The sequence below is a fragment of the Gallinula chloropus genome (genome assembly GCF_964237585.1).
Source record: "Gallinula chloropus genome assembly, chromosome: 9".
Lineage (NCBI taxonomy): Eukaryota > Metazoa > Chordata > Aves > Gruiformes > Rallidae > Gallinula > Gallinula chloropus.
The window spans coordinates 708,227-734,026 of record NC_140094.1 but is presented as its reverse complement, the minus strand read 5'-3'; the positions used below and the strand labels follow the sequence as shown (position 1 = coordinate 734,026).

General features: G+C 43.3%; 1 protein-coding gene across 1 annotated transcript in view; it reads right to left on the bottom strand.

Annotated features, from left to right (window-relative positions):
* The window catches only part of TLN2 (talin 2), a 165,012-nt gene that overhangs the window by 9,969 nt on the left and 129,243 nt on the right, over positions 1–25,800 (bottom strand). Inside the window, exons 45-52 of the mRNA XM_084268340.1 lie at positions 23,571–23,737; positions 22,026–22,209; positions 19,187–19,312; positions 17,566–17,682; positions 14,690–14,875; positions 10,585–10,692; positions 8,463–8,568; positions 4,993–5,117 (exon numbers count right to left, since the gene is read on the bottom strand). Of these exons, the coding sequence (XP_084124466.1) occupies positions 4,993–5,117; positions 8,463–8,568; positions 10,585–10,692; positions 14,690–14,875; positions 17,566–17,682; positions 19,187–19,312; positions 22,026–22,209; positions 23,571–23,737 (1,119 nt within the window). The remainder of the gene's footprint in view (positions 1–4,992; positions 5,118–8,462; positions 8,569–10,584; positions 10,693–14,689; positions 14,876–17,565; positions 17,683–19,186; positions 19,313–22,025; positions 22,210–23,570; positions 23,738–25,800) is intronic.

Below are 25,800 nucleotides of genomic sequence, written 5' to 3'. Positions count from 1 at the left end.
AGGAACACCAGCTAAGTGGCCTTTGAGTTAGGAAACTGGGCACTTGCAAGTCTAAGCGCATCCATCTAAATTTAAGTCAGGTTTAGTTCTTCTGTTACTGCAATCTGATGAAATAATAATTATAAAATAATAAAAGATAATTATGAATAATTACAAATCATTCTAAAATAGCCCATCAAGCAGTGTTCAGTCCTACAGCACTTCACATAACTGCCACATAACAAAGAGTCCAGGAGATCAAACCATAGCATCCACAGACACCAGAAAATCCGAACGATGTGAAAATAAAACCTGATGTGTAGATGATGCTGTTTGGCACTTCAAAGTTTCTCTTATCCCTTAGGAAAAGCCACCTAATTCAAGAAAATATTTGTCTTGCCTTGCAGCGGGGCTAATCCCATCAACTGAAGTATCTGTCTTTGTAACAAGAGTGTAAGAAATTGCTTTGTGAATTGAACAAGTCATGTTACACACAAATTCTTGGCAATGCTTGTAATGTAACATTGTGACCATTATTACACTGAAGTGGTAATCACTGAATTTATGCAACAGGCCTGAAGTCCTACTTATAAATCTCTTACTTCAATCACAGCATCACAAAGCCAAACTGACTAGATGGAATGCAGATTTCTTTTCATTATCAAAAGAGATACTTCACTGACTCTGAAGTTGACTAAAGCCTTAAAGCAAAATGATCAGCAAAAGTGCTGCTGTGTGATAGTTTAATAGACTGTTGTTGGGCTTTTATTGTTGTGCAAGGATCCCTGTTATTCAGAGTTTCTGAAGTTTCATCTCCACATAACAAAATACATTATCTGTATTATTCTTCATGTGTCAATGTTGTCAGGAATTCAAAATTAAGCAAGTGTTTCAGTATTGCTTATTTGTTATAAAGAAGGCACAATACTCAGTCAGCACTGTGGGTTTGTTCAGCTCTCCAAAGAGCATTCCTTAGCCATAAGGACATTGAGCAGACCAAGACTAAACTCAGCAAAATGCCCCACAAGAGAAGTAACTCTCCTACCCATTCCCATTATTAGTGTCCTGAAACGTCTGAAATTCATGCTTATCAAGAGTACCCTCATGATGTGTGTCAGTTCACAGCCTCCATGAGCAAAGTTAGGAACAATGAAAATTTCACAGTTTAGATTTTAATTACTTGAGGGAGCTACTCGGGTGCCTTCAGGAAACCACATCTCAGAAAAGTGGCTACCTTCTCCTTACTGAAGCAGCCCCCATGAAGATCAGCATCTCTCTTTTTACAAGCTTCAGCTAATAAGCTGTTGTTGACTACATATGGGTATAACTGGACTGAAAAATGAAGTCACTAGAATGGACAAACCAAAGTTGCTAGGCTAGCTACGAAGTCTGTAGCATGAGATATCCTACAAATCTTAATTGAACCATTAAAAAAAATATAATTTGAGGTGGTTTTGCACCGTGTTTTAAGCTGTTTTTTATAGAATCTCCATTATTAGGGGTAGCATAAGTAAGGTCAGGGTTAATAGGAGAACAAACGAGCTCTCCATCTCATTGCTAAATAGCAGGAAAAAATGATGGGTCAAACCATTGTATTTTGAAGAAGCTCCCATCTTCTATTTCATAAAGAGAAAGCCAATCTGCATTAATTATGGCACTGAGTCATGGGAAACACAATAGCCATCGCGGTTAAAGTCAGTTCTTGGCACAGTTGCTGCTCACTCTCACCAACGGACCTACACAACGCAAAAATCCCTTCGAGACCAACTCTACTGATAAAGGAGTCCTTCATGTATGTATTTTAAATCAGATTAGATTAGTTTAGATTAGGAGCCTGCAGGAAGTCTTCTAAACCTGCCTGTGAGTGAATGTACTCCTTCATATTGCCTTCTACTACGTTAAAACCCCCGGAGACAGGGCAGGACACTGTAGGAATATGTTTGATATATAGTTGGATTAAATAACAACCTAATATATCAAACATATCACACAGAGTCCTGCAGAAAAAGGCATCCAGGTTTGATTCATCTTGGGGAAAAAAAAGAAAAGAAAAAAGGACAAACTGCTGAAAGCTCAACAGCAGGGAACTCTTACTGACTAACAAAGCCACTTGTGTTGGAAGGCATGAGCCTGTGGAGAAGCATGAAGAGCACAGTGACAGAATTGGGTAGGTACAGCAGTGGTCTCTGCTGTTGTACTGCATCTACTGCACTTTATTCCTTAAAGGTGTTCTTTTTCCAGTATTAGTGAAACATGTAGTTTGTGTCAGACAAAGTGTTTGTCTCCTTCAAAAAATTACTTGGGGGGGGTGTGGGTGTGTGTGTCCTTTTACAGCCATTGGCGTATTTGTATAACAGGAAGAATATGTGTCTGCATTACAAGACACCTGACCATCCAAAAATGGGAAACAGAAAAAAAGAGTCCACACTCAGGAAAAACAGGATTTAAAGGAAATATCACAGCCCAAACCTGCTTAATAAACAATAAAGATCTCACTGCTTCACAGATCATTTCCCACCCTGAAGACGGAATGTATCTGGTGTTATGGGGAGGAGTAAAAGCACCTTTGTAGGAGAATCCTCAAAGTGCTTGTAAGCTGTAAGCTCAGAAGACAAATAGATATCAACTGGATCTCAATGGGGCAGTCGACTAGCAGACTAAGTATTTTAGGAGCACGTTCACAAGTAGCCAAACAACTGGAATTTAAAGTTAACAGAAGATACATTATACAATCAAACAGGAGCAGCAGTTGGCAAGTTTGTGACTCATTAGACGCTGTTCTCTGGAATAAGATGATTGCCAGTAGCGGAAAACGATGACATCTCATGCTACTGGTCTTAGTCTAAGACATCAAGGGTGTACAATAGGTGCCAAAACATGAAATCAAGAAAAGAAGAATTTTAAAAATCAAAAAGCACCAAAAAATTAAGATAGTGAGACAAATGAGAAAAAACCCTACCTTAAACTACTGATTCTTTTCATTAGAGAATGCAGTAGACGAACTGGACAAAGATGAAAACTTCAAGCCTAAACCAAATGACTCCTACCCCCTGTCCCAGTAATAGAAGCTTACTCAAAAATAGAGAATCAGCCACCAATTAACTGATTTTGGGGGGGTAGATTATTCTAAAATTACCAATTAAGGAGTTTTCTGCAAGTTCACTCGCTGGTGATTATCAGTATCCAAAGCAGGGTATTCGTCTGGCTGGACCAGCGCTCTATCCCGCTGCACAATACCTCCTATTCCTGGATTTCATAGGCTCAGCATAAGAAAAATCGATTGTATCATCCCCCTTACCCAGCCTGGGCATTCACACTACAACACTACACGTGTTGTCAAAGATGAGCATCAGAAAGAGAAAGGAAAGACTCATCAAAGCTGGAAATCCTGCTCTGGAAGAACACAAGCTACAAGGCCTCAGCTGAGAAAGTGGCATTTGAGCCACTCTGTGGTCTTCCTAGCATCTTTGATGCATATTACAACACAGGGATTAACCCCCTAAGAAGGGGTGTAAAGGCTGTTTAAATCCTAATTTAAACTAACAGTTGGATATGTATTTTAGTTTCTGAAAATGACAAATAAACAGGCCAATAAATCACAGGCAGAGCGAATACTCAAATTAACATGTTAAATGAGGAGCAGGTGTGAGATCCATATTCACTGGGAAATTACAATGACCCTGGAGTGGCTTAGATGTTGGAAGAAAACTGCTCCATGGTTCCTAGGCAACACACATATGCTATTGTGCAGAGAGTGTATAGAAAAGGTGATGGAGGACTCTTCCTCTCCTCCGACTCGGCCTGTGTCCCCCCACTCCGTAGAATCTCATTATAAAGGACCATTTTTCTTTATAAACAAAATGGATGTGATGTACTTGTTAAAAAATGCAGGACAAAGAGCATTTCTTTTTCATGAGCTAATTTATTCCCATCACTAAGTAGAAGAGGTGGGAGGGGTGGGAAGTCCTCAGAGTGAAGCTACCAAAAACCATTTCATCTGATGTTCCTGAATGACAAAATACCACCCTGCACCACAAACAATCATCCAACATGGAATGTTTCTGAGGCCCTGTTTTTCAGAAAGACTTCTCATTAGCTGTACTTTGAAAACAGTTTTCCAGCTATAAAGCAGCATAAGAAGGGAATAGATACATAGTCCTTTCCTGAATTACATGGCCAAAGCTGTGTAAAATTTTCATTTTAAAGAAATTAAATTCTAGCCATCAAGGTAATTCCTTCTAAAACCTGTTATTCCATACCAGGCAAATGGTAGTTTCTGTGAGCTGCAGTAGTCTTCTGAGCAATGCATGCAACCACATGTAACACCAGTTTCATATATTCCCTCTGTACCACACATGAAAATAGCTGCCCTGGTTTTATATAATATATTCAGACATATGTTTGACATGACCTGGCAACATGCAATACTTCTTGCTTTCACAATGCACTGTCAGTTATTTTCCTTCAGGAAGATTAAATCCAATTGGTCATACCACATATCTGATCTGATACCAGAGCTGCTACTCTTTCAGCATGGCATAAAATGCCAGGTTTTTAATCTTAGAAAATCCTGAAGGTCTTTTGCAGTCTGCTGAATGCCTTCTGTGTTGCTGCTGCTGCTTTCTCCTGGTTATACTACTCACATTCAGATGAGAACAAAGGGTCTTCAAAGGAAAGCAAGTGAGAATGACTCTTCACATTAGTAAAATGTGTTTTCAAACAGAAAATTAAAGAATCAACAGTAATGACACCGTAACTCTTAAAAAACATTGTTAACATTTGGCTTCTCTTAATTTGTTTGCTCACAGCTGATGCTTGCCTCACTCCCTGAAAGGCATCTTTTTACCCTTTCTTCAGAGGTAAGTCCTGCACTGTCTAGTGGCACTGAAACTAATGCAAGGTTGGATTGTTTATACCATTATCGTGGAGAGTAACAAAGCATACACCAACATATGGGCTATATGCAACTTCTGCTTTATTAACTTCAAAGAAACAATGGGGATGGACACTTACCTTTGGCTTGGCTCTTGGTTTCAGCTGCTCTAACTTCTTTGCTGCAGCCTCAATGGATGCTGCAGCTCCTAGTAGCTCTGTCTCTGCAATGACTGTTGGGTCTTCTGGATCCACCCACTCTGTCCCTGAAATTAATGGAGACAAAGACAATAACTTCAGTGCCACTGTGAGCTGCCACTCAAACAGGGTGATTTACAATCTCACTTCAAGTGTCAAATATGGAATGCACATCACAGAAAGCTGATTTTAGAAACCATAATGGTCTAAACCCACTGTAATTTATGCCACTGAGAGCAAAATGTAAATCAGAGAGAAGGAAACTTATTTAGCAGGACTATTCTGTTATGAAAGTAACATAATTAAGAACTGTGTAAGCAAAGCAACTTCAAAAAGGAATACTGCCCATCCTGGGAACAACACCAGCCATCACTTTTATCAGAACTCTTTACTAAGATGGTTTCTAACTTGACCAAGTTGTAAGTCTGACAGAATGGTAAAGATGACACGTTATAGAAAATAAATAATCACCCTCAGCATGCGTTTCAGAGTCTCCTTTTTAGCAGCACTTAGAGATGAAGGTAGTATTGACAGAAGAGAGCATGCTCTTGGCAATGACTTTGTAACAGCAATGCAAAGAAGGCCAAACACAGCTTCTGTAACATCAAATCACGCAGTTCCAACCCCCCTGCCACAGGCAGGGCCACCAACCTCCAGGCCCGGAGCTACACAAGGTTGCCCAGGGCCCCATCCAACCTGGCCTTGAACACCTCCAGGGATGGGGCATCCACCACCTCTCTGGGCAGCCTGTTCCAGCCCCTCACCACTCTCTCTGTAGATAACTTCCTCACAATAGCTAATCTAACCTTTCCCTTCTTTAGCTTTAATCCATCACTCTCCTGTGTCTCTGCTCCCTTCAGGGACTGAAAGGCTTCAATGAGGTCCCCCCACAGCCTTCCCTTCTCCAGGCTGAACAAGCCCAGCTCCCTCAGCCTCTCTCCATAGGGGAGCTGCTCCTGCCCTCTGATCATCTTCATGGCTCCTCTGAACCCTCTCCAACAGCCCCACATCTTTCTTGTACTGAAGGCCCCAGCTCTGGACACAGGACTCCAGATGGGGTCTCATGAGGGCAGAGTAGAGAGGGACAATCCCCTCCCTGTCCCTGCTGCCACCCCTCTTCTTATGGAGCCCAGGATACCATTGGCCTTGTGAGCTGCAAGAGCCACTGCTGCTCATGTGAAGTTTCTCATCCACCAAAACCCGCAGGTCCTTCTCAGCAGGGCTGCTCTCCAGGAGCTCTCCTGCCAGTCTGTATACATATCTATATATACTATATATAACATATCTGAAGGTCAACTTCTTTGTAGGGAAGGGGGTGGTGAGGTGATGAGTTTTTTGCATTTCTCTTGGCACAAAGAAATTTTCTAAGTCCTCAGTATGATTACTTCGCTGGAGGTGACCTCAGATTTTTGGAAGTTCTCAGTGCATTATTATTTCCAATTTCATAACATTATTCTCTGGATGACAAGAATCAGAGAGCATTCATGTTCTGGAAGCAATGGAATAGCCAAAAAGTAAAATTGGATGGAGAAAGAAAAGGAAACCAGGAAGAAAACTTCTAAGTTCACAACTAAGGGCAAGGGCAGGAAGGGGCATTCCACATGGAAAGAGGAAAGCATGGGAAGCAGTGTACACCAGCAAAGGAAGACTAAGCTAGAATGAAAAAAACCCCAAGCCAGAAAAAACTGGGGAAAAAAAACCAAACACAAATCTATTAGGCCCTTGTTAAACACATTTAAATAGGGTCAGAAAGTCTGGATGGACGTAGTATTAAGTTATCAACTGAAACATTAACTGTTATTAAGGAAGAGTGACTGGGGAAAAGAATACTGGCACTCTGGATCAGGAACAGGAGATTAATCAAACATCAAAGTAAACAACTTTGGATGCTTATGGATCAACATGGCACCAGCTAAAGAATGAGGCAGTTTCTGGTCTGGATGAACACAAAATGACTGGCTGCTATTTAGGATTGCTGTGAGAAAGCTGAAGCACATGGCCCTGTAACCCTGGGGAGCTGTTCCCTGCTGCTTATCCCTATATACTACAGATACATGCATTTTATATCAAATATCAAAACATTTTAAAAGGCAATTTCACAGCTCAAATGGCATTCAAGAGGAATGAATTCAATATTAAACCCAAATTTTGGCAGTAAGCTGGGAAAAATCATTATACAGGTAGTATGTATAAAACATTCCAACCCAAACTTGTAAAGCACAGCAGTTCCTCTTCAAAAAAGGCATTTCACAAAGGTAAAAACATTACCAGGTGAAATTGGTTAGGAGACAGAATTTTATCACATACCTACAAAGGAAAATTCGGAATGAAAATTGGGAATGGTTAAAAAATTTGACTTTCCCCAAAAAAGCTTCTACAGTGAATTGAAAAAAATAAATTCCCTACTGGCAGCAAGTGACAAAAGAAATAAAAAAGCTAATTTTTATTTTAATGAATATGAATTAAAATGCAGAAAGTACTGGAAATCACTAAGTTTTTTTCAAAGATGAGGACAGTGAAAAGGTTTCTTTAAATGCATTTAGGGAAAAAAAATCTGATATCAGCTTGACTTGTTAGCAAATGAAAACAGAGTGCAGGGAAGGCTCCAGAATTACAACTGTATCTGTGCAGGAAAAACACATCATGTAGATCATTGTTAACATCAAACAGAGTAACTATATTAAGACACAGGGGAAAATAAAAAGCCCTATAAGAAAATAATGAGGAATTTTCATAATTGAAAAGATGTTTAGTTAGGATTCTTTTCCAAGGAGTGTGTACTGATAAAAGCAGGAAACAGCTGAGGAAAACCTGCTGTGAGTATTAGACAGAATATCAGAAAAAGGAATACAGCATTCTCTAGCATAGGAAAAATGACTGAACAAATATGAATCTACTAGAAGCCAGGGGGGCAGATTTTTCATTTTAAAAGTTATTACAATGATTTATTAAAAATATTTAACTGTAGCCTCCTGTTACCTATGAGATTAAAATGCTCATGTGCCTTTCTGCTGACTGCAGATTTCTTTGGACTGAAGTTGCCATTGAATAGGATAGGAGATGTGCTCCATTTTGACTGAACAAACATGAGTATAAAGGGAAGGAAACAATCATCTAATTACAAATCAGCAGACAGTTCAAGAGGTGAGATATTGTATTTTGTTTTGTGCTACTGTGGCTCTTGAGTGCTGGGCTTGAAAGGCCACATGGTTTACAGATGGCTGGTGACCCACAGTAGCATGGGAGAAAGTGAAATAGGTTTACCAACACTGTGAACAAGCAATTACCAGCAGAGAAATTAAAAGGATGGAAAGAAGTGGCAGCAAAACACCTAGAACATACTGAAAGCAGTTTTGGTTATTGTCTCTGGAGTAAAAAGCACGCTGCATGCTTAGCCTGGCTGCCCAACTCACCTTTCATTGCTTCTGCTGATTGGATTAGCTCTGTAACAGCACCAGCAACTCGCTTGGACAAAGAGGCCAACTGGTGCTTTAGTTCTGCAGTTGGTTTTTGAAGGATCTAGAGAAAAAGATAAAGTGCATATTAGTATAAAATGCATGTTAGTAAGGACTGCAGAGAATGCTGGAACATTCCCCAGGCATGCTAGCAAACAATTTATTTTATACAGCAGTTGGCTGAGAGAAAACATGAGTCCAGTGACACACAACTGCCAATGAACCAGCAGCAGCAAAGGCTCACACTGCATCATCTGCACACTAGGAGAGTGGCACTGCCTTGCAGTTCTGCAGGAACCAGCAATATTGTCTGGATGTTCTCAGCATCAGAACTAGAACAGAATTCTCCAAAACAGGGGTGTGTGTATGAGTATGTGGGAGGAATATGCAGCTTTAGTGCTTCCTTCTCAGATGTTATAGCCTTTATACTTGTGGATCAGGCTTAGTATTTCTGAATACTGCTGGATTTTCTGTCATTAACAGCTGGTTGGCCACTATTTCTAAGAAATAGGATTAGAGAGTTCTGCAAGCTAGTGCTAGTTGTCTGATCTTGGAAAAAACCAGCAGCGGTGAACACCATGGAAAGGCCAATCCTGAGAAAGACCCTTAAAGGGAAGGGAAAGATGGAAACCTCTGAATTGAATTTGCATCAAATATTAAGCTGTGCTTCTTCAAATGGAAAGCAGTCAGACACAGTACAGACCACAGTATAGAAGGGACATCGAAGTGCTGCTGGAGGGGGCACAGAGAAGGGCAACTGGGTTGATTAGGGGGGTCTGGAGCACAGGTCTTATGAGGAGAGGCTGAGGGAGCTGGGACTGTTCAGCCTGAGGAAGAGAAGGCTGAGGGGAGATGTTATTGCTCTCTACAGGTACCTGAAAGGAGGTTGTAGTGAGGCAGATCTTGACCCCTTCTCCCTAATAACTAGTGATAGAACAAGAGGGAACAGGTTCAAATTGCACAAGGGGAGGTTCTGATTGGACACTGGGAAAAATTTATTCACCAGAAGAGCAGTGAGGCATTAGAACAGGCTGCCCAAGGAGACAGTGCAATTGCTGTCCCTGGGGCTGTTCAAAACATGGGCAGATGTGGCACTTTGGGAGACGGTTTGGAGGTTATGGTGGTGTAGGGCTGACGGTTGGACTTGATGATCCTGACAGTCTTTTCCAACCTTGATGATTCTATGATTCTAAAAATGTGACTTTACTTACTTTACTTGTGGATTTCCACAAGTCAAATGTCAATCAGACATACTGTATTCTCAGCAGTAAAGATGTTTTGGATTTGGTGATCTACAGTTAGTGACTGCAAATTTCAGTTTCAGAGACTTTATTACGTCAGCTTAACAGAAATCTCTGGGTATCCATGAAGCTGGCTCCTGATTTTAAGTCAGAATCTTTAATCTCCAGAAACTTCAGTATCTCACAAATGTTAGTTCAAACACACATTATTGCTTCCTTCAAATTGCAAGAGAAGAACAGCGTATTATGGGATAATTACGTATGGTTGAGAAGAGCCATCTGACAGCAGGATTCATGAGCTTGGATCTGAGCAGTGAAGTTTTAAGCAGAGCTTTGGGGGTGTCATGTCTGGCATGAGTTGAAGAGGTCTTTGTGAGGCAGTGGGGGCTTGGGGTTGTGGGATCAGAGCGAATAGGTGCCTCTCATTTTCCTGGAATCAGGACTCCAAAAGGTACGTACAAGTGTTTTCATAAAGATTACATAACCTCTTTGGTCTGGGGGAAAGAAAATTGTCTAATGTGTGTAATCCTTATAGTAGGCTTAAAAGAATATACTGAAGTGTCTTATTTTAATTTGTCAGAGGCCCTTTTTAGGTCAGGACCCATACTGCCTTCAGATCTGAGTCAGAATTCAGCCCCATTTAAGTACTTGTGGTCTTCCTTCTGTCTGGCAGTTTGAGCTGAAGGACTGTAGCTTGCTTTTCCTGAATAACAGACCGTTCGTTCATAAGTGTGTGACAAACTGCTAAAAATGTGTCACTGGCAGCTACTACAGAAAGAGGTCAGAGAGATTATTCTCCTAGGGAGGGATCCAGTACATGCATGCAGATTGCTGCTTACCAGGAGAACATGTTCTAGGAGTTCCAGGTATCCCAGGGTACATTCTGTTCCGAAGCGTAGGGCTCTCTCTCGAACTTCTTCACTCACATCTGGGTGATACGATGCTTGCTGAGAAGGCAAAACAACATTAGTACCCCAAAACTGCTCCCACAAGAGGCAGTCAGCACAAAGAAAATAGGGAAAGGAGAAGGGAAGAGATTTTTCATAACATGCAAATGACATTTGAGCTGGAGAGCCAGTTGTTTCTGTGGTAAAGGTGCAAGGAAACTGTGCTTGAAAAGCAGAGAGGTGCAGTTCTGAGAATGGCAACGGGAACACTTAGCACTACATCCTCCTGTCCAGGTGCACAAGTGCAGCCTTTCTTAGTGTCCTTCCTCAGGTATTACTAACAGTAGTACTACTTTGTTCCACCAGTTGAGAAGAAATAGTGAAACCCTTGAAGAACCATCTGAAAATATGGGAGGAATTACGATTTCTTCTAATGAAAATGTATCACTTGGAAAACATCTCAGGGCTGCAATGGGCTCTTGGGTTGTGTAGATACTGTTCTACAGTGAAAAGGTTATGCTATTGTAGCTCTTCCATTTTACTAATTTAGAAAAAAAATCCCAAAAACCTAAGTGTAGTTTTGCCACCCAGAAATAGCCACTTGCATGTTACAGGTTAGAAATATGCTAAACCCATTCTTTTATTGCAGGCATGTACAGGGAATGAAAGCAGAAATGGCCAGCTGGTTTAGAGACCAAAGCACTGACCCAGCCCCAGAAGACTTTGGGCCAGTCAGAGGTCAATCACCAGCCCAGTGCATGGGTCAAACGTGGGTGTCTCACTCTTCCATTAAGCAAGAGAAAGACAATAGTGTGATTCTTGTAGAAAGCTTTGCAAATGGCAGATGAGAAGTGCTATGGCAGTGCCAGCATATTGTTATTCTCCACAAGACAGACAAACCCCCCACCCAACCAATCAACCCACAGGCCCACAAAAAGTGTTAGCTGCTTTTTTCTTGTCTGATAATATACTGTAAGTAAAAGCTTATTAATAGCTTTAGCTCAATGTAGGGATTTAACACAGCAATAGGCAGTGCTGGAGCCATCTGTTTAAGTACAGAGAAGCTGTTGAGGAGTCAGTTCTTTGACTTCTTGAGGATTTCCTCTAAGTATAACGCCTGACACCTGACATAAGCCTAATTTGGCCATTTAATTTTTAATAAAAAGTGAAAACTGCGGCCTCTTGAAGTCACGTGTTCTCTAAAATAATCACAGAGTCATGGAATGCTTTGGGTTGGAAGGGGACTCAAAGATCATCTAATTCCAAACCCCCTACCACGGGCAGAGACACCTTTGCTAGACCAGGTTGCCCAAAGTCCCATCTAACCTGGCCTTAAACACCTCCAGGGATGGGGCTTCCACAACCTACCTAGGCACCCTGTTCCAGTGCCTCACCACCCTCTGAGTAAAGAATGTCTTCCTAACAGCTGACCTAACCCCCTCCCTCTTTCAGCTTAAAGGCATCGCCCCTTGTCCTGTCACTGCACTCTGGTGAACAGTCCCTTGCCCGCTTCCCTGTAGGACCCCTTTAAGTATTGGTATGCCACAATCATCTCATCCTGCAGCCTTCTCTCCTCCAGATGGAACAAGCCCAACTCTTGCAGCCTGTCTTCACAGGAGAGGTGCTCCAGCCCCTTGATCATGCTCGTGGCCCTCTGGACTCATGCCAACAGATCCATGTCTTTCCTATACTGGGGACCACAGAGCTGGACACAGTACTCCAGGTGGGGTCTCACCAGAGCAGAGCAGAGGGGCAGAATCACCTCCCCTCAACCTGCTGGCCACGCTGCTCTTGATGCAGCCCAGAACATATTCAGCCTCCTGAGCTGCCAGTGCACACTGCCAGCTCATGTTGAGCTTGTCATTGATCAGCACCCCTAAGTCCTTCTCCTCAGGGCTGCTCTCAACCCATTCTGCCCCCAGCCTGTAGTTGTGCTGGGGATTGTGCTGACCCACATGCAGGACCTTGCACTTGGGCCCATCTCTCCAGCCTGTCAAATGTTGAGGTAACTTTTTTATTGAACTTAAGTGCCAGTTGTTGGCAAGTGAAACTTGGTACAAGTCTTAAAAATTACCATTCCTTCTCACAGAATAGCTCCTTCCACCCCTGCAGCTTCCTATCTTCCATTATGATGGGGGATTATCTCTCGACTTGCATATTTTAAGCCCTTCCAGCTACCCTCAATATCCCCGGCAAACAACGTTGTCAGCCGAGCTTGCAGCTGGTCTGTGTGCTCCCTCTGCCGGCACGTTCAAGATCAGCAGAGGACGAAGCCGGCTCTCTATTACAGAATGTGTAAGGTTGGAAGGGGCCTTCAGAGGTCACCTAGTCCAACCCCCCTGCAGTAAGTAAGGACATCTTCAATAGATCAGGTCGCTCAGAGTGCCTGACCTTGAATACCTCCAGGAATGGGGTCTCCACCACCTCTCTGCACAACCTGTGCGAGTGGGCTGCCACCCTCATATTGGAGATATTTTTCCTAATATCCAACCTGTATCTCCCCTTTTCTAGTTTAAAACCATCAGCCCTTGTCCTACTGCTCCATGCCCTTGTGAACAGTTCCTCCCCAGCTCTCCTATAGGCACCTTTCAGGGACTGGAAGGCCTGGAGCCTTCTCTTCCCCAAGGTGAACAAGCCCAACTCTCTCAGCCACCTTCATGTCTTCATTTTGTCAAGAAATATTTTCCCAGTAACTGCTGTTGATTTCAGGAAAGCAAAACAAGATAAAACTAGATCTTACTCCTTGTCAGTGTGTCATTACAGGGAAGTAAAATGATTCCTAGCCTGTTTCCTTCCATCAGTTCTTTTGTTGTAAAGGTAATTCCCTGGGGGATCAGAAGTGCTTTGTTCAGTTTGCAGAAGTTTCATCCCACCAGCTGCTTGCAACACGTGTACTCCAGAGCCATTAAATTATTTTTCCATGCAAATTAGAGCAGCTTTTTTTGTTGACCTTCCAAGTTTATGAAGTGGACAGAATCAAAATTGGAAGCAGCCAAAAAGGTCAAGAGCAGCTTTGTTTCGTTGACAGAATCAAACATTGAAGCAGCCAAAGAGGTCAAGGAATGTCAGACACTACAAACCCGTAGAAAACTAAGACAAAATAAAAAGTTTCATTCAATGTTTTTGTATAAATCCAGTTCTAAGGTATATCAGAACTTGTACTTTTGTGTGAGGATCGTTTTAAATACAAAGTTAACTCTTCCACCTTGGTGGTAGTAGGCTAAAAGTTCATTTGGGACTGACGCAGGCGGTTAGGATTTGAGCAAATACTGAAAATCAGACACCTCACATTGTTTTCCTGACATCTTCCATACATGCAAACACACACACAAACGTAAATAAACATAATTTACAAGCAAAGGCACTTTTGTGTTACTACCAAAGACCAAAAGGAATGAGATCTTTATAATTCCATTGTTTTTATTCATGCCCAGATCTGTTTTATCACTGCAGGGCAGCCAATTAACAGCTATTTAAATGCCACATGCGGGTCAGTTTGTGGAAGTTATTTAAGACAAGCAAGTGTAGGAAACAGGGTACCAGTATTTTTAGTGTAAAGGCAAAAGACATTTTTGAATAGCACAGAAAAAACTGAGGAAACTGACAAGTTTGGTTAGGGCATGAAAGGGCTAAAAATAGAGTAAAAATAGACTTGAGTAATTCCTTTTGCCACTCCTTTCACTGTTCCCAGAAATTCTGAAATAGTATTTCTGACCGTAGAATTATTTGATTATTTTAGTAGCACAGATTGATTGCCTTATAGTTCAATAGGAGACTGAAAACTAGGAAATTTCACATCAAAGAAAACTTGTCATTGTCACAAAAAGGAAACAGTCAATATTAGTGCTGCTTGGGGTTGGGTTTTTTTTGTGCATAGCACAGAACATCCTTTCTGAGAAAGATGCTCCCTTGAAACGATCATAACAACTAATTTTCTCATCTGAAAAGCAAAGCATTAATACAAAGAAACAAGCTCAAATATTCAAGGGATTGAGGGGCACACACAAAAAGACAGTGACCAAAAGAAATCAGTCTTAGCAAGGAAGTGAATCTTTACCTTACAAGCTGTTAGCATGTCAGCTACTGCTTTGCGGCTCAGATTTGCTGTAGCAATCACATCCTCCTGTCTGCATGAGTTCCCAGCTGCAACAGCTTTGGCAGTTGCCATGGTGATTCCTTTCGTCATTCGGATTGATTCTTCAGGTGATGATGTCTTTTCTGGAACCTCCCTTGACTGAAACACCTAAAAGTGAAAGGAGAAGGAAAGTCCAATACAAGTCAAGTCAAAGCAGAACAACCGTGAGAAAGAGACAGCTGGAAGCAGGCTTCAAACAGCAGGAAATTAGAAATGCATTCACAGAATTACAGGGGTTGGAAGGGATCTTGAGAGATCATCAGGTCCAATCCCATTGCCAGAGCAGCTCCCCTGCTCATATTGCACAGACAGGCGTCCAAATGGGGCTGAAATATCTCCAGAGATGGAGACTCCACACCCCCTGGGCAGCCTGGGCAGCCTGTCCCAGGGCTCTGTCACCCTCACTGTGAAAAAGTTCTTCCACATGTTGGTGTGGAACTTCCTGTGCTCCAACTTGCAGCCATTGCCCCTTGTCCCTGTCTCCACAGACACTGAAAAGGGGCTGGCTGATTCCCCTGCATTCCATGCTTAAGATACTTATAGACATTAATTAGACCCCCCCCTTAGTCTTCTCAAGACTAAACAGCCCCAGCTTATTCAGCCTCTCCTCAGAGGGGAGATGCTCCAGGCCCTTAATCATCTTCATAGCCCTTCTCTGGACTCTCTCAAGGAGATCCCTGTCCTTTTTATCCCAGGGAGCCCAGAACTGGACACAACACTCCAGGTGGGGCCTCCGACTACTCCAGTATCATTCTTGCTTGTCATAAGCCCGGTGTCGATAAGCCTGCACACCTACAGACTGCAGAGAGCAACAAAAAGATGAGGGAAGCACACAGGAAAAGTCTGAGCCATTCCTCTCATCAGCCATTTAAGTACCTGATGACAGTCAGTTACATAGAGCTGTTCAAACTGTTATGGGACCAAAAAAATTACAATTGTAAAAATTATATTCTTTTTCATCCTGCCACTTAGGCCAGACTATTCACATGAGGAGATGTGTCCCCAGCAAAGGCTGGGCTCTGCCAAGACCTTGTTGATAGCCCAGAGCAGAATAGACTGAGAACGTCCCTAAAATATTTCATGTCTCTTAAAGTGGAGGTGGAGCCTTGTCTCCTGTGCTGTACTAAGTCTCCCTTAGAAACCTAAAGATACAATATTGCAGGCTGAACCGTGTGACAACAGTTCCAATTATCTGACAGTAGGCACCACCCTCACCAACAGCAGAACACACAAACTGTGATAAGGTGCAGGTAGAAAGAGCCAAGAAACCTCTCTTCTGTCTTTTCCCTTTTCCCAAGCCTGTGTCTGTATTTGCTTGCCATTCTTTCACTGTGCAAGGACAAGTCAGAGTGCAGAATTAATCAGGAGAGGTTTCTGGACTACAGACAGCGCAGTCTAGGCAGGTTAGTGGTTACAGATTTCAAATGTCTGGCTAAAAATGAGTCTCACTTATCTCATGCTCCAGGTTCATCAGGTTTTAACTTTCTCTTTCCAGAAATGGAAGCAATGCTAAAAAATGAAGTTAAATACATTAAGGACATCCCTGAATGTTGCTCAGATTCAGCCCCTGGATTTCAAAGCTAAGCTTCACACATTGTCATGAGCATGTATGTGCCATTCACAGTTCCTCTTGCCCTTCTCCTAGTACTTCACTTTTCTCCCCACCAAAAAAAGGTGACTCGAGCACCATCACAGACCCATTCCATAGCAATGCTGAAAAAGGAAAAGGAGGAACATTTGAAAGAGATACTGAGCAAATTGTGAAAGCAGATGTGATAACACACACTCCTTCAATGACACATCGGAACTATGGGAAGGGATGTACCTTAACGAGGCTCTCACAAGGACACATGACAGCAATGCGCATAGGATACTGCACAGAGCACTCCTGATTAGGTACTGAATCAGGAGGTTTTACTGCTGCAAACACCCTATGAATTTGCTAATAATTATATACAGATTTTTTTTTTTAACTAAATAAGCATGAGTTTTTTCTTTGTGACAACAGCATTGCTCAGACAATGAAGATATGTTATGGAAAACACTTGACAAGGCAAAACTGGGCCAGTGCAGTTATAGTGTAAGAACTGCTAATCCACAGAATAGACAACAAGGTATTTTCTGCCAAAGGCTGCATCTGTAGGGTTTTTTATAAAAGTGTATAGTAAGTAAAGGAAGGAAAAAATAAGGCTTCTACCCAAACACAGAGGTATTAATTTATGTCAGAGACCAAGGTAGCAGAAAAGAGAAAAGCCATCAAACCAAAAGCTGTGGCTGGAGGCTATATTGTTACATCTGAAAGAGGAAGGAAAAAATTGCTATCATCTAACACCTCATTTGGGAGAGAAGTCCATGCTATTGTTAATCCCTACTCAGACAGACTATCAGCAGGCTATGTATCAGTGGCAGCATAATTTCATAACAAAGGAAATACAGAAACAGGACTGAACTGCAGGTGCAATGTGACTATGATGCTGAGCAGACATTCTCAAAACCAGGATGAAAAAAGTCAAGGAAAAGAGCATCTGTAGTGACAACTTAACATCTAAAGAAGACAGACACAGTTGCTTCCCAATTTGTACATGGTGGTAGCATCTCAACTGTCAGAGCAGGGACTGTTAATGTCTGAAAGCAGATAAGCTGAAGCCACATTGTAATTGTTCTTCCAGAAATGATTTGCAACAGAGAGAGAGAACCCAACTGCACACAGCACGCTGCAAAGCAGTACAGCCTGAGCAGGCTGAGCTCAGTGTAAGAGCATCCCTTCAAAAGCCACGGGTGGCTGCTTTGTTCTGTACCGTGAGTTCCTGCTTGATGTACTCAATTGTGGCCTCAAGTGCTCTTGTCCCTCGAGTAGCTTCATCTTCTACAGCTTTAACAGTCTTCAGCAGTGATGTGACATTTGTTACCATCACCTGAAAAGAGAGAGGTGAAGACAAAACTATGTGATACGTCCCTCCCGTTTCTCAGACGCAGCAGGGTAGAAAGCATGGCAAGTAAAGCCAGGCAGCACGACTACTCCTGATAGGGCCTAAGAGGCTTCGTGAACCGTACTTGTCGTGAGACTAAATATCAAGAGTCCTGTTGGCCAGTTTGCAAGAGTTCCCTGTAAGACTCATGAATACAGCACAACAAAGTGCAGAGAGACATCATCTTAAGTGCAATTGTTCTGGCAAAAAATTTAGCAAAAATTGAAATCCACAACTTTTCCAGGGCAGGTCTCTTACACACATTATGTTCATGTCTTTCCTTTCCTCATATCTTACACTGCAAGCTGAAAGAGACATGAATCCACATACAGCATTTCTGTTGGAAATTTACTAAGTACATTATCCACAGTCAGATAAACCCCCAGGTAAGCAAACAGCCAAATACCAGCCTCAAGTCCAAGTGCAGAAATAGAATCAGCGTTACTGTTCCCATTATGAAGTCACGAAGCAGAATAAACTAATTGTCACTGTCACACTACACCTTTCCTATACCCCAGCGTGTTGAGACACAATGACAAAAAGATGACACAGAAAGGCCAACTTCCTGACAATTATGACTTATAAAACAGAGCTCTTCACAGCAGAAGGAGCCAAGAAGCCACTTCTTCCACTAGATGGGTCATTTTCAAGTAGTGCCTCAATGGTACACTGTTATCTTGTGCTCTGAAAGGTAGAGAGGCACAGGTCTCTCAAGTAAACAACAGATACTAGAGTGAGAAGAGCTCCCAGAGAAGCAAGCAGCTCTTATGACACTCTCATAATGTGAAAGCAGGAGTAGTACTTTCCACAGCTGGAAACGGTAGACACGAAGCCACAGGACTGTATTTCTTCTGCTTTCACATTAAATTATAAAGTCATAACACATCTCAGGTGGAGGGAAGACAAAGGTGAAAGATACCACAGGTATGTTGTAATCTGTGTGCATTTTGAGCTTTGATAACTACGTACTCCCAGGAAAGATCTATGAGGTGGGGTCAGAAATGCACAACATCTTACTGTAGAGTCATTGGAGGGTTTTTCCCCTCCCCACCTTCCCCAAGCTGCAAGGTCTAAATAAGGAGGCTGCATGCTTAACCTGAGCATATGTCACTGTTTAAAATGTAGCATTTCATACCAAATAACCTTTAGTCTATAACATTATTAAAGGAAAACCTGGCCTCATATACGGGCTCGAAAAAGAAAAGTCTTCAGGAAGACTGCAGTTCTTTCATCAAAACCACAAGAGTCATCTGACAGTCCACAAAACCCAACAGCTTTATGGAAGGTCAGTAGCATCATCTTATTTTTCTGTATCATCCCAGCATGAAAAAGAAACAAAGGAAGAGATGAGATTTCAAGCAGTAAGAAACTGCTGAAATCCAAGCTGCACACGCCTATCAAGCGTGATTACACAGATACTTTTCAATAAAGTGTAAGAATAAGGTTTTACCTTGGCAGCACCTTTCAGCTGGTACATGGATGGGTCATCTGCCGGTTTGCTGGCGGCTCCTTTGGTAGCACCAATGAGATCAGAAAGGGCCTTTGCCACATCCTTGATAGCATTGATCAGGACAACCTAGAGGAACGAGAAACAGCTGTAAACCTCAGGCAAGAACGGCAGCCTGGATGAGAATGTGATTTTCCCAACAAGGAAAAATCCCCATGGATGTGCTGGCAGCACACAAGCAGCACCGCTCTCCCTCTGCTCCGTAAGCCTCCTAATAGTGTAGAAAAGGAAAAGTTGTATCAGTATTTCATCTGACTGCTCAGAATCTATAAACACGACCATGTCCCATGAAGAAACTGCAAAGCCAGTTACAGATAGGTCCTTCATGCCTCGAGCTTCCCTCAAAGGAGGCTCGCTTTTGTCAATGTTCTTCACTGCTTAGGAAGAAGCAGGATGAAAGCAACAACCCAGATGGATTATAAGCTCTCGGTCTATTGCCACAGTTATTAACCAATTCTGAAATCACCGGCTGGAAGATCGAACGCACTCGCTACGGAGAGGTGTTAGAGGGAGATGTTCTTTCAGTGAAAAGGAACCTGCATCTTTGTAAGAAAATATAGATAATTAAATGCTGAAGAACTCGGGTGGCATTAAGAGTCAGGAAACATCAGATCTGGAGGTACTGTCATCTAAAGCCAAGCTCAAAGACAGGACTCCGAGACAAAATGCTGGCACTATGACTGGCCATGAGCCAGCAGTGTGCCCTGGTGGCTAAGAGGGCCGACAGGATCCTGGGGTGCATCAAAAGGAACGTGGTCAGCAGGTCAAAGGAGGTGATCCTCCCCGTCTGCTCTGCCCTGGTCAGGCCCCACCTGGAGTATTGTGTCCAGTTCTGGGCTCTCTGGTATAAAAGGGACAGGAATCTCCTGGAGAGAGTCCAGAGAAGGGCTATGAAGATGATCAAAGGAGTGGAGCATTTCCCCTATAGGGATAGGCTGAAAGAACTGGGACTGTTCACCCTTGAGAAAAGGAGGTTAAAAGGGGATCTTATTAATGTTTATAAATATCTCAAGTGTGGGACACAGGGGGAAATGGCCGGGCCCTTTTCAGTGGTCTGTGGGGACAGGACAAGGGGCAATGGCTATAAATTGGAGCATAGGAAGTTCTGCACCAACATGTGGAAGAACTTTTTCACATTGAGGGTGAGGGAGCCCTGGGACAGGCTGCCCAGGGAGGTGTGGAGTCTCCTTCTCTGGAGATATTTAAGACCCATCTGGATGCCGACCTCTCCTAGGGAGCTGCTTGGGCAGTGGGTTGGACTTGATGATCTCGAGGTCCCTTCCAACCCCTACGATTCTATGACAACAAACTTATTAATTATTTTAGGGTATGATTGGAATAAGTATATCCTCTTAATCCCCTCCCCCCCCCCCCCCTCCCCCTGCCTCTTTCCACTAGTAGAAAAGCAGATGTTTTAAGAATCTTGCTGGAATTCAGAAGAGTTGATTTTAAGGAAAACCTTGAAACGTGCATGTAAAACAAGAATGCTCAGGGGAAGAAGAAGAAAAAAGAAAGGCATGGAACAACCATTTCTCACTAACTGCATTTCTGGAGCATTAGAAATGATATGCAAAAAGCCTCATTCCTTCAGCGTTTGTAGCTACTGTAAGTTAGAGAGAAGCAAAGTCTCTGTTTCTGCTGAAAAAGTTACTTGGCTTTCGGTATCTCCAAAGTTCTTTGAACACGGAAATAGGAACCCGCGACACAGCGCAGACTGCTGCGATCCTCTGTCACCCAACTGCCTGCACTGCACAGCACCTTGTGTAACATCGTCTGAAACTCCATCACACTGGGCAAAGAAAGTGTTGCTGCTACTGGAAAATGTTGTGACAGTATCGTGCGGTACAGCTATTAGAAACACTCCATTCAGGGCACCAGGTACCTGCAATTTCAAACTGGGAGCTTTGGCAGGGGGGTTGGACCCGATGACCTCTCGAGGTCCCTTCCAACCCCTACAATTCTATGATTCTATGATTCCAAATAAACAATTACTTTTACACAACAGTAGCTTTTAATCTAAGTACTACATTCTTGGCTTTTATTTGTAGAGAAAAGCAAGGTGTGATAAACCTTTTGCAAATGTTTCAAGTTTATGGAAATTCCTCTGCTTAAAAGGAAAAGAGCACACCCAGTACTGTTTTCTATCTCAGCAGTTTACTCCATCATACAGGTCAAGCAAAACAGAGCAGCATCCATTTAAGAACATGAAGCAAACAGGCAGGCTCTTTCAAACCGATTTGGTACCGCCACAAGCACGTCTGTAATATGCTTGCCAACTTCCATTTCACTGAGCTCCAAACAACTAACTGAAGAAATGTTTGAGATAATCCTCCTCAAAAGCTGAAGTGAAACAAAAAACAAGTCAGAGCTAGAGAAAATAAAAAAGCTTGTTAGCCTACATGAGTAACACATAGCTCATGACCTAGCTGTAAGCAGGGTAAGTGTTTTTAAAGTCACACAAGCCTCTTCAGAACAAAAATGGGATGAGACCATCTACAACTTAGTAAACACGAGGCAAACGCTTTGTGACAAGTATCCCAGCTGGAAAACACCTATGTAATAAAAGCAAAAGTGTTATACAAAGGCCTGTCCAGCTCGACTGAACACTTTAACCCCTCAACTGCATTCTAAAAAAAGAACAATGGCCCAGTAAACCCAGAAAAGTCCCAGAAAAGATGAACTCTGCCTCGACGCTTAAAAGCGGAAGCACCACAAAGTCTCATGAGTTGAAAACTGTCTCTGGTCTCTTTAAGAGTATGAGAGAAACCGTAAAACATCTCACCTGTGTTTCAGGATCATCGGATCCCAAGCTAGCTGCTCCCAGTTTTACTACCTCAGCAAGCTGAGTGATGGTGTTAGCTGACGACTGAGCTGCTTGGGCCAGTTTGTCCTGACTGGAGGCGGCGCCAGAAACCAGCAGTTTTGTATCTTCCACTAAAGCTTTTGCTGTTTTCAGGATATTTTCCCTGTAGCAAAAAAAAAAAGAAAAAAGAGAGGAAACAAGGGAAGGAAATGAAAAAAGACAAGAGGAAAAAACCCCGTGCTTTTCAATGTTATGGTGACCAACAGCTACATAAAAGCTGATGTAAGCCATCGGGCCAGAGTCTGCTCACGATGCTACACTGCAGACCAGGTTTCAAGGAAAAAAAAGAAGACCCCAAAGCAAATCCAAAACCCAGGAGCATGATACTTTGCAGTGGATGGATGGCAGTTTTTAAAAATGACCCCATCTTGAAAAGAAATGAGGTAGGGCAGTAGCAGAAGAGAGCATTGCATTTTAACACCGAAAAAAATCGGTCTGTGCTGTGAGGAAAAAACCAGCTGTCGAACTGCCATCTCAAACAGCTTCTTGTAGGGAAACTAAAGTGACCATTCGTAAGGAAAGCAGTAGGAAGAACTGCAGGAGGACCAGAGGACGTGAGCTAGCCCAGGTCCCCCACATCCATATAGATGTTTTGACATGTCAAGACAACAAATCTCAAGCGACATTTGGGTAAAAGCAGAAACCATTTTGGGTGTGCACGTCACAAACGTGCGAAGCGAACTGAGAACTCGAACCACGTTCATGTAAATTGTCAGCCTGGAAAGTAACGAGACCCCCCTGAAAATCCCTGACTTTCAGTCTGAGGCATGGCAGCAACTTGCACACCATCACATCTTCCCTCTTACTTGAGCGTCACATAGGCCAGCTCAGGCTGGGAAGTGGTGTGTCTTGGCTGCGAAGCAGCAGTCAGATGCTGCAAGTTTCTTAACGTGGCAAAAAACTCCGTGGGATTACTGTGTTGCAGATGCTACCCAAAATAAAAACGGGTTTATCTCCCCCAAAGGTGAAAATGCGTGGCATGATCTATGCCATTTCCATCACCGCCACCCACAACAACCTAGCGTGATTTAGCAGAACAGCCAGCCAGCCAGTCAAGAGCAGCTGTTAGGGGAAAGTTTATAGAAGATTCCTCTTCCATAGCACGGGCAACTAATTTTTGCTACTGGAAGAACAGCACATGGTAGTCTACACAGTGAGATGGCTTGAATAAACACCCCCCCAGAACAGCCAAAGTAGCTAATTCGTGCTAGACAGCTGTGGCTTCTGCTGGAAGCACTCTCATTAAGTGTTCCCAGCTTTGTAAAATTCTTCCCTCACAGAAATAACCGAAGCGAAATATCAATACCCCAATTTTCCTATCTCTGTTCTCACACCATTGCTTCATTCAATTCAATACAAGGGAACCTAGAGAGGTAAAAGTTCATTTCCACACTTGGGTCACTTCTGGCAGTTCTGCCCATTCCCCTGTGCACGTGCTCTTCCAGCTTCTTCAGTTCGACTGACCTGTGGTCCGCAAACGATTCGTTGTTCTCGGCGTTCAGGGTTCCAGCTGTAGCAAACATGATAGTGGTGTCCAGATCCGCAATTATCCCAGACACAGCAGTAGCTGCTGTAATACAGGCTTGTGTGCCTTTGTTTCCTGCTTGAAGGGCAGATAAAACTAAGGAGACCTGGAAACAACATAAAGCAACAAGGTGGTCACAGAGAGAAAGCCTTATTCAGGGATGTCGAGTTCAGCAAGCTCACTGGCACGACCACAATCAATAAGGAAATTTATCTGGCAGAAACCTCTCCTTCCCCTTGCTCTTAGTCCCTCTCTGTGCAGTAATGACTGCAGCAACAAAAGATCCTGTGAAGTTACAGATGAGTTCAGCCAGGAAGGTCACTTTTCAGACAGAATGAAGTAATCTGTTGATCGCACAAGGAAGCGCATCAGCTCGAACGTCCTTGAAACCCGTGCAGAGGTAACCCAGGGGACTTGCACATGGATAAACATTGAAGCCAAGAGATGCAGCTTTTTTCCTGACACAGCAGATAAACACTGTCCACAAGGACCCCTGTAGTCATGTAGAGTTCATGGATATAAACATCAGAGAAACAGAACGTATAGACTCCCTGAATTCAGGTACAAAGTATTGTTCCATTTATCGGAAGTCCTAGAAATACAAGGTATGGCTTTGTATCTAGTGACATTCTGGATTACTAAAAAAAGCTAAAGATCTCAGTTTCATCTAATTGACACTATCTGCAAAGACCCTCAGCTAGGATGCCGTTCCCATGCCACACTATCATCCTGAATTCTGCTTTTGTGAGGAAAGAGCCGTATCTGGGCATATACGCTGTCTTCTAACAGTGCAGTTCCTCCTGAGGTTCCCTTCAGATTCACAGTCATCCCCACATAGTTTGTCCCTACAATTCATCGACAGCCTCCTTCTAAGCTTTAATTCTTCTTACTAGGAATTGTCTGCTGCTGCCTGAATTTGGAATAGCTGACACTCCATAAGCATGAGACAGTGGAAAACGTGTACAGCTGAGGGCACGCTCAGACAGGCCAAGCAAGGGATTTTTGGAGAAACATAAAGGCAAGTTATGTTTGGCTGTCAGTGTTAATGTCCAACAAAAGGCAGGACTGTTTCCACTTCTGTTCGAAGCGGCTGTTTCAAAAAGACCAACAAATCCCTGAAGGTTTGGAGATAGACTTGTAAGTGTGTCACTTTAGCCCCATCTTAAGAGGGGAGGACATCACCACGTCACATCACAAGCTGCAAACTGACCCAGTCTCAGTAAGCACGGCCATCCACACGTACCTAAGTATGTCTAACAGAGACCCTCATCTGGCAAAACACCATCTCACATCTTAGGGATTAGTTCTGGATCAGTTTCTCCCTGGTACAGGAGACTGAAGTTTTATTATGAGCCATGAGCATGGGCTAAGGTATCACATGAACTGCAGCAAAGCCTTCAAAGAAAAGTTAAGAAGTTAATGTATTTAATCATTGTGGTTTTGCATGGCGGGGTTCTGGTGGAGGAGCGGGGGCTGCAGGGGAGGCTCCTGCAAGACAGAGCTAGAAGCTTTCCCTAGGCCAGACGGAGTAAGCACCAGCCAGGCTCAAGGCCGGACCCGCCAGTTGCCAAGTTCTGAGCCAATCACCGATGGTCACAGCACCTCTGGGAATCACATTTAAGAGGGAAAAACCCCACAAGCAGGCACTTTTTGCCACAGGAGAAGGGAGTGAGAAGATACAAGAAGCTCTGCAGACACCAAGGTCAGTGAAGAAGGAAGAGAGGAGGCGCTGCAGGTACTGGGCAGAAAGATTCCCTTGCAGCCCATGGAGAAGATCATGGTGGAGCAGGCTGTCCCCCTGCAGCCCATGGAAGATGATGGGGAGCAGAGATCCCACCTGCAGCTTGTGGAGAGGCCCCATGCTGCAGTAGGTGGAGACATATGGAAGACGCCGTGACCTGCGTTGGCACAAGCTCTTGGTAGGACCTGTAGCCTGGGGGCGGTGGGGGAGAGAGAGACAGAGATACAGAGAGAGAGAGACAGACACAGATGGAGGGAGACAGAGAGAGCAATATCTCCACACCGGAGCAGGTGTACTGGGGTGGGGGGATGTGACTTGTGACTCATCAGGGGAGGAGGCCGGAGCAGTCTGGGCTTAAGAGACTGAGAGACATTCTATGATTCTGTGACTGCGCCCCATAGCAGTGACACATGCTGGGGCAGCTGGGG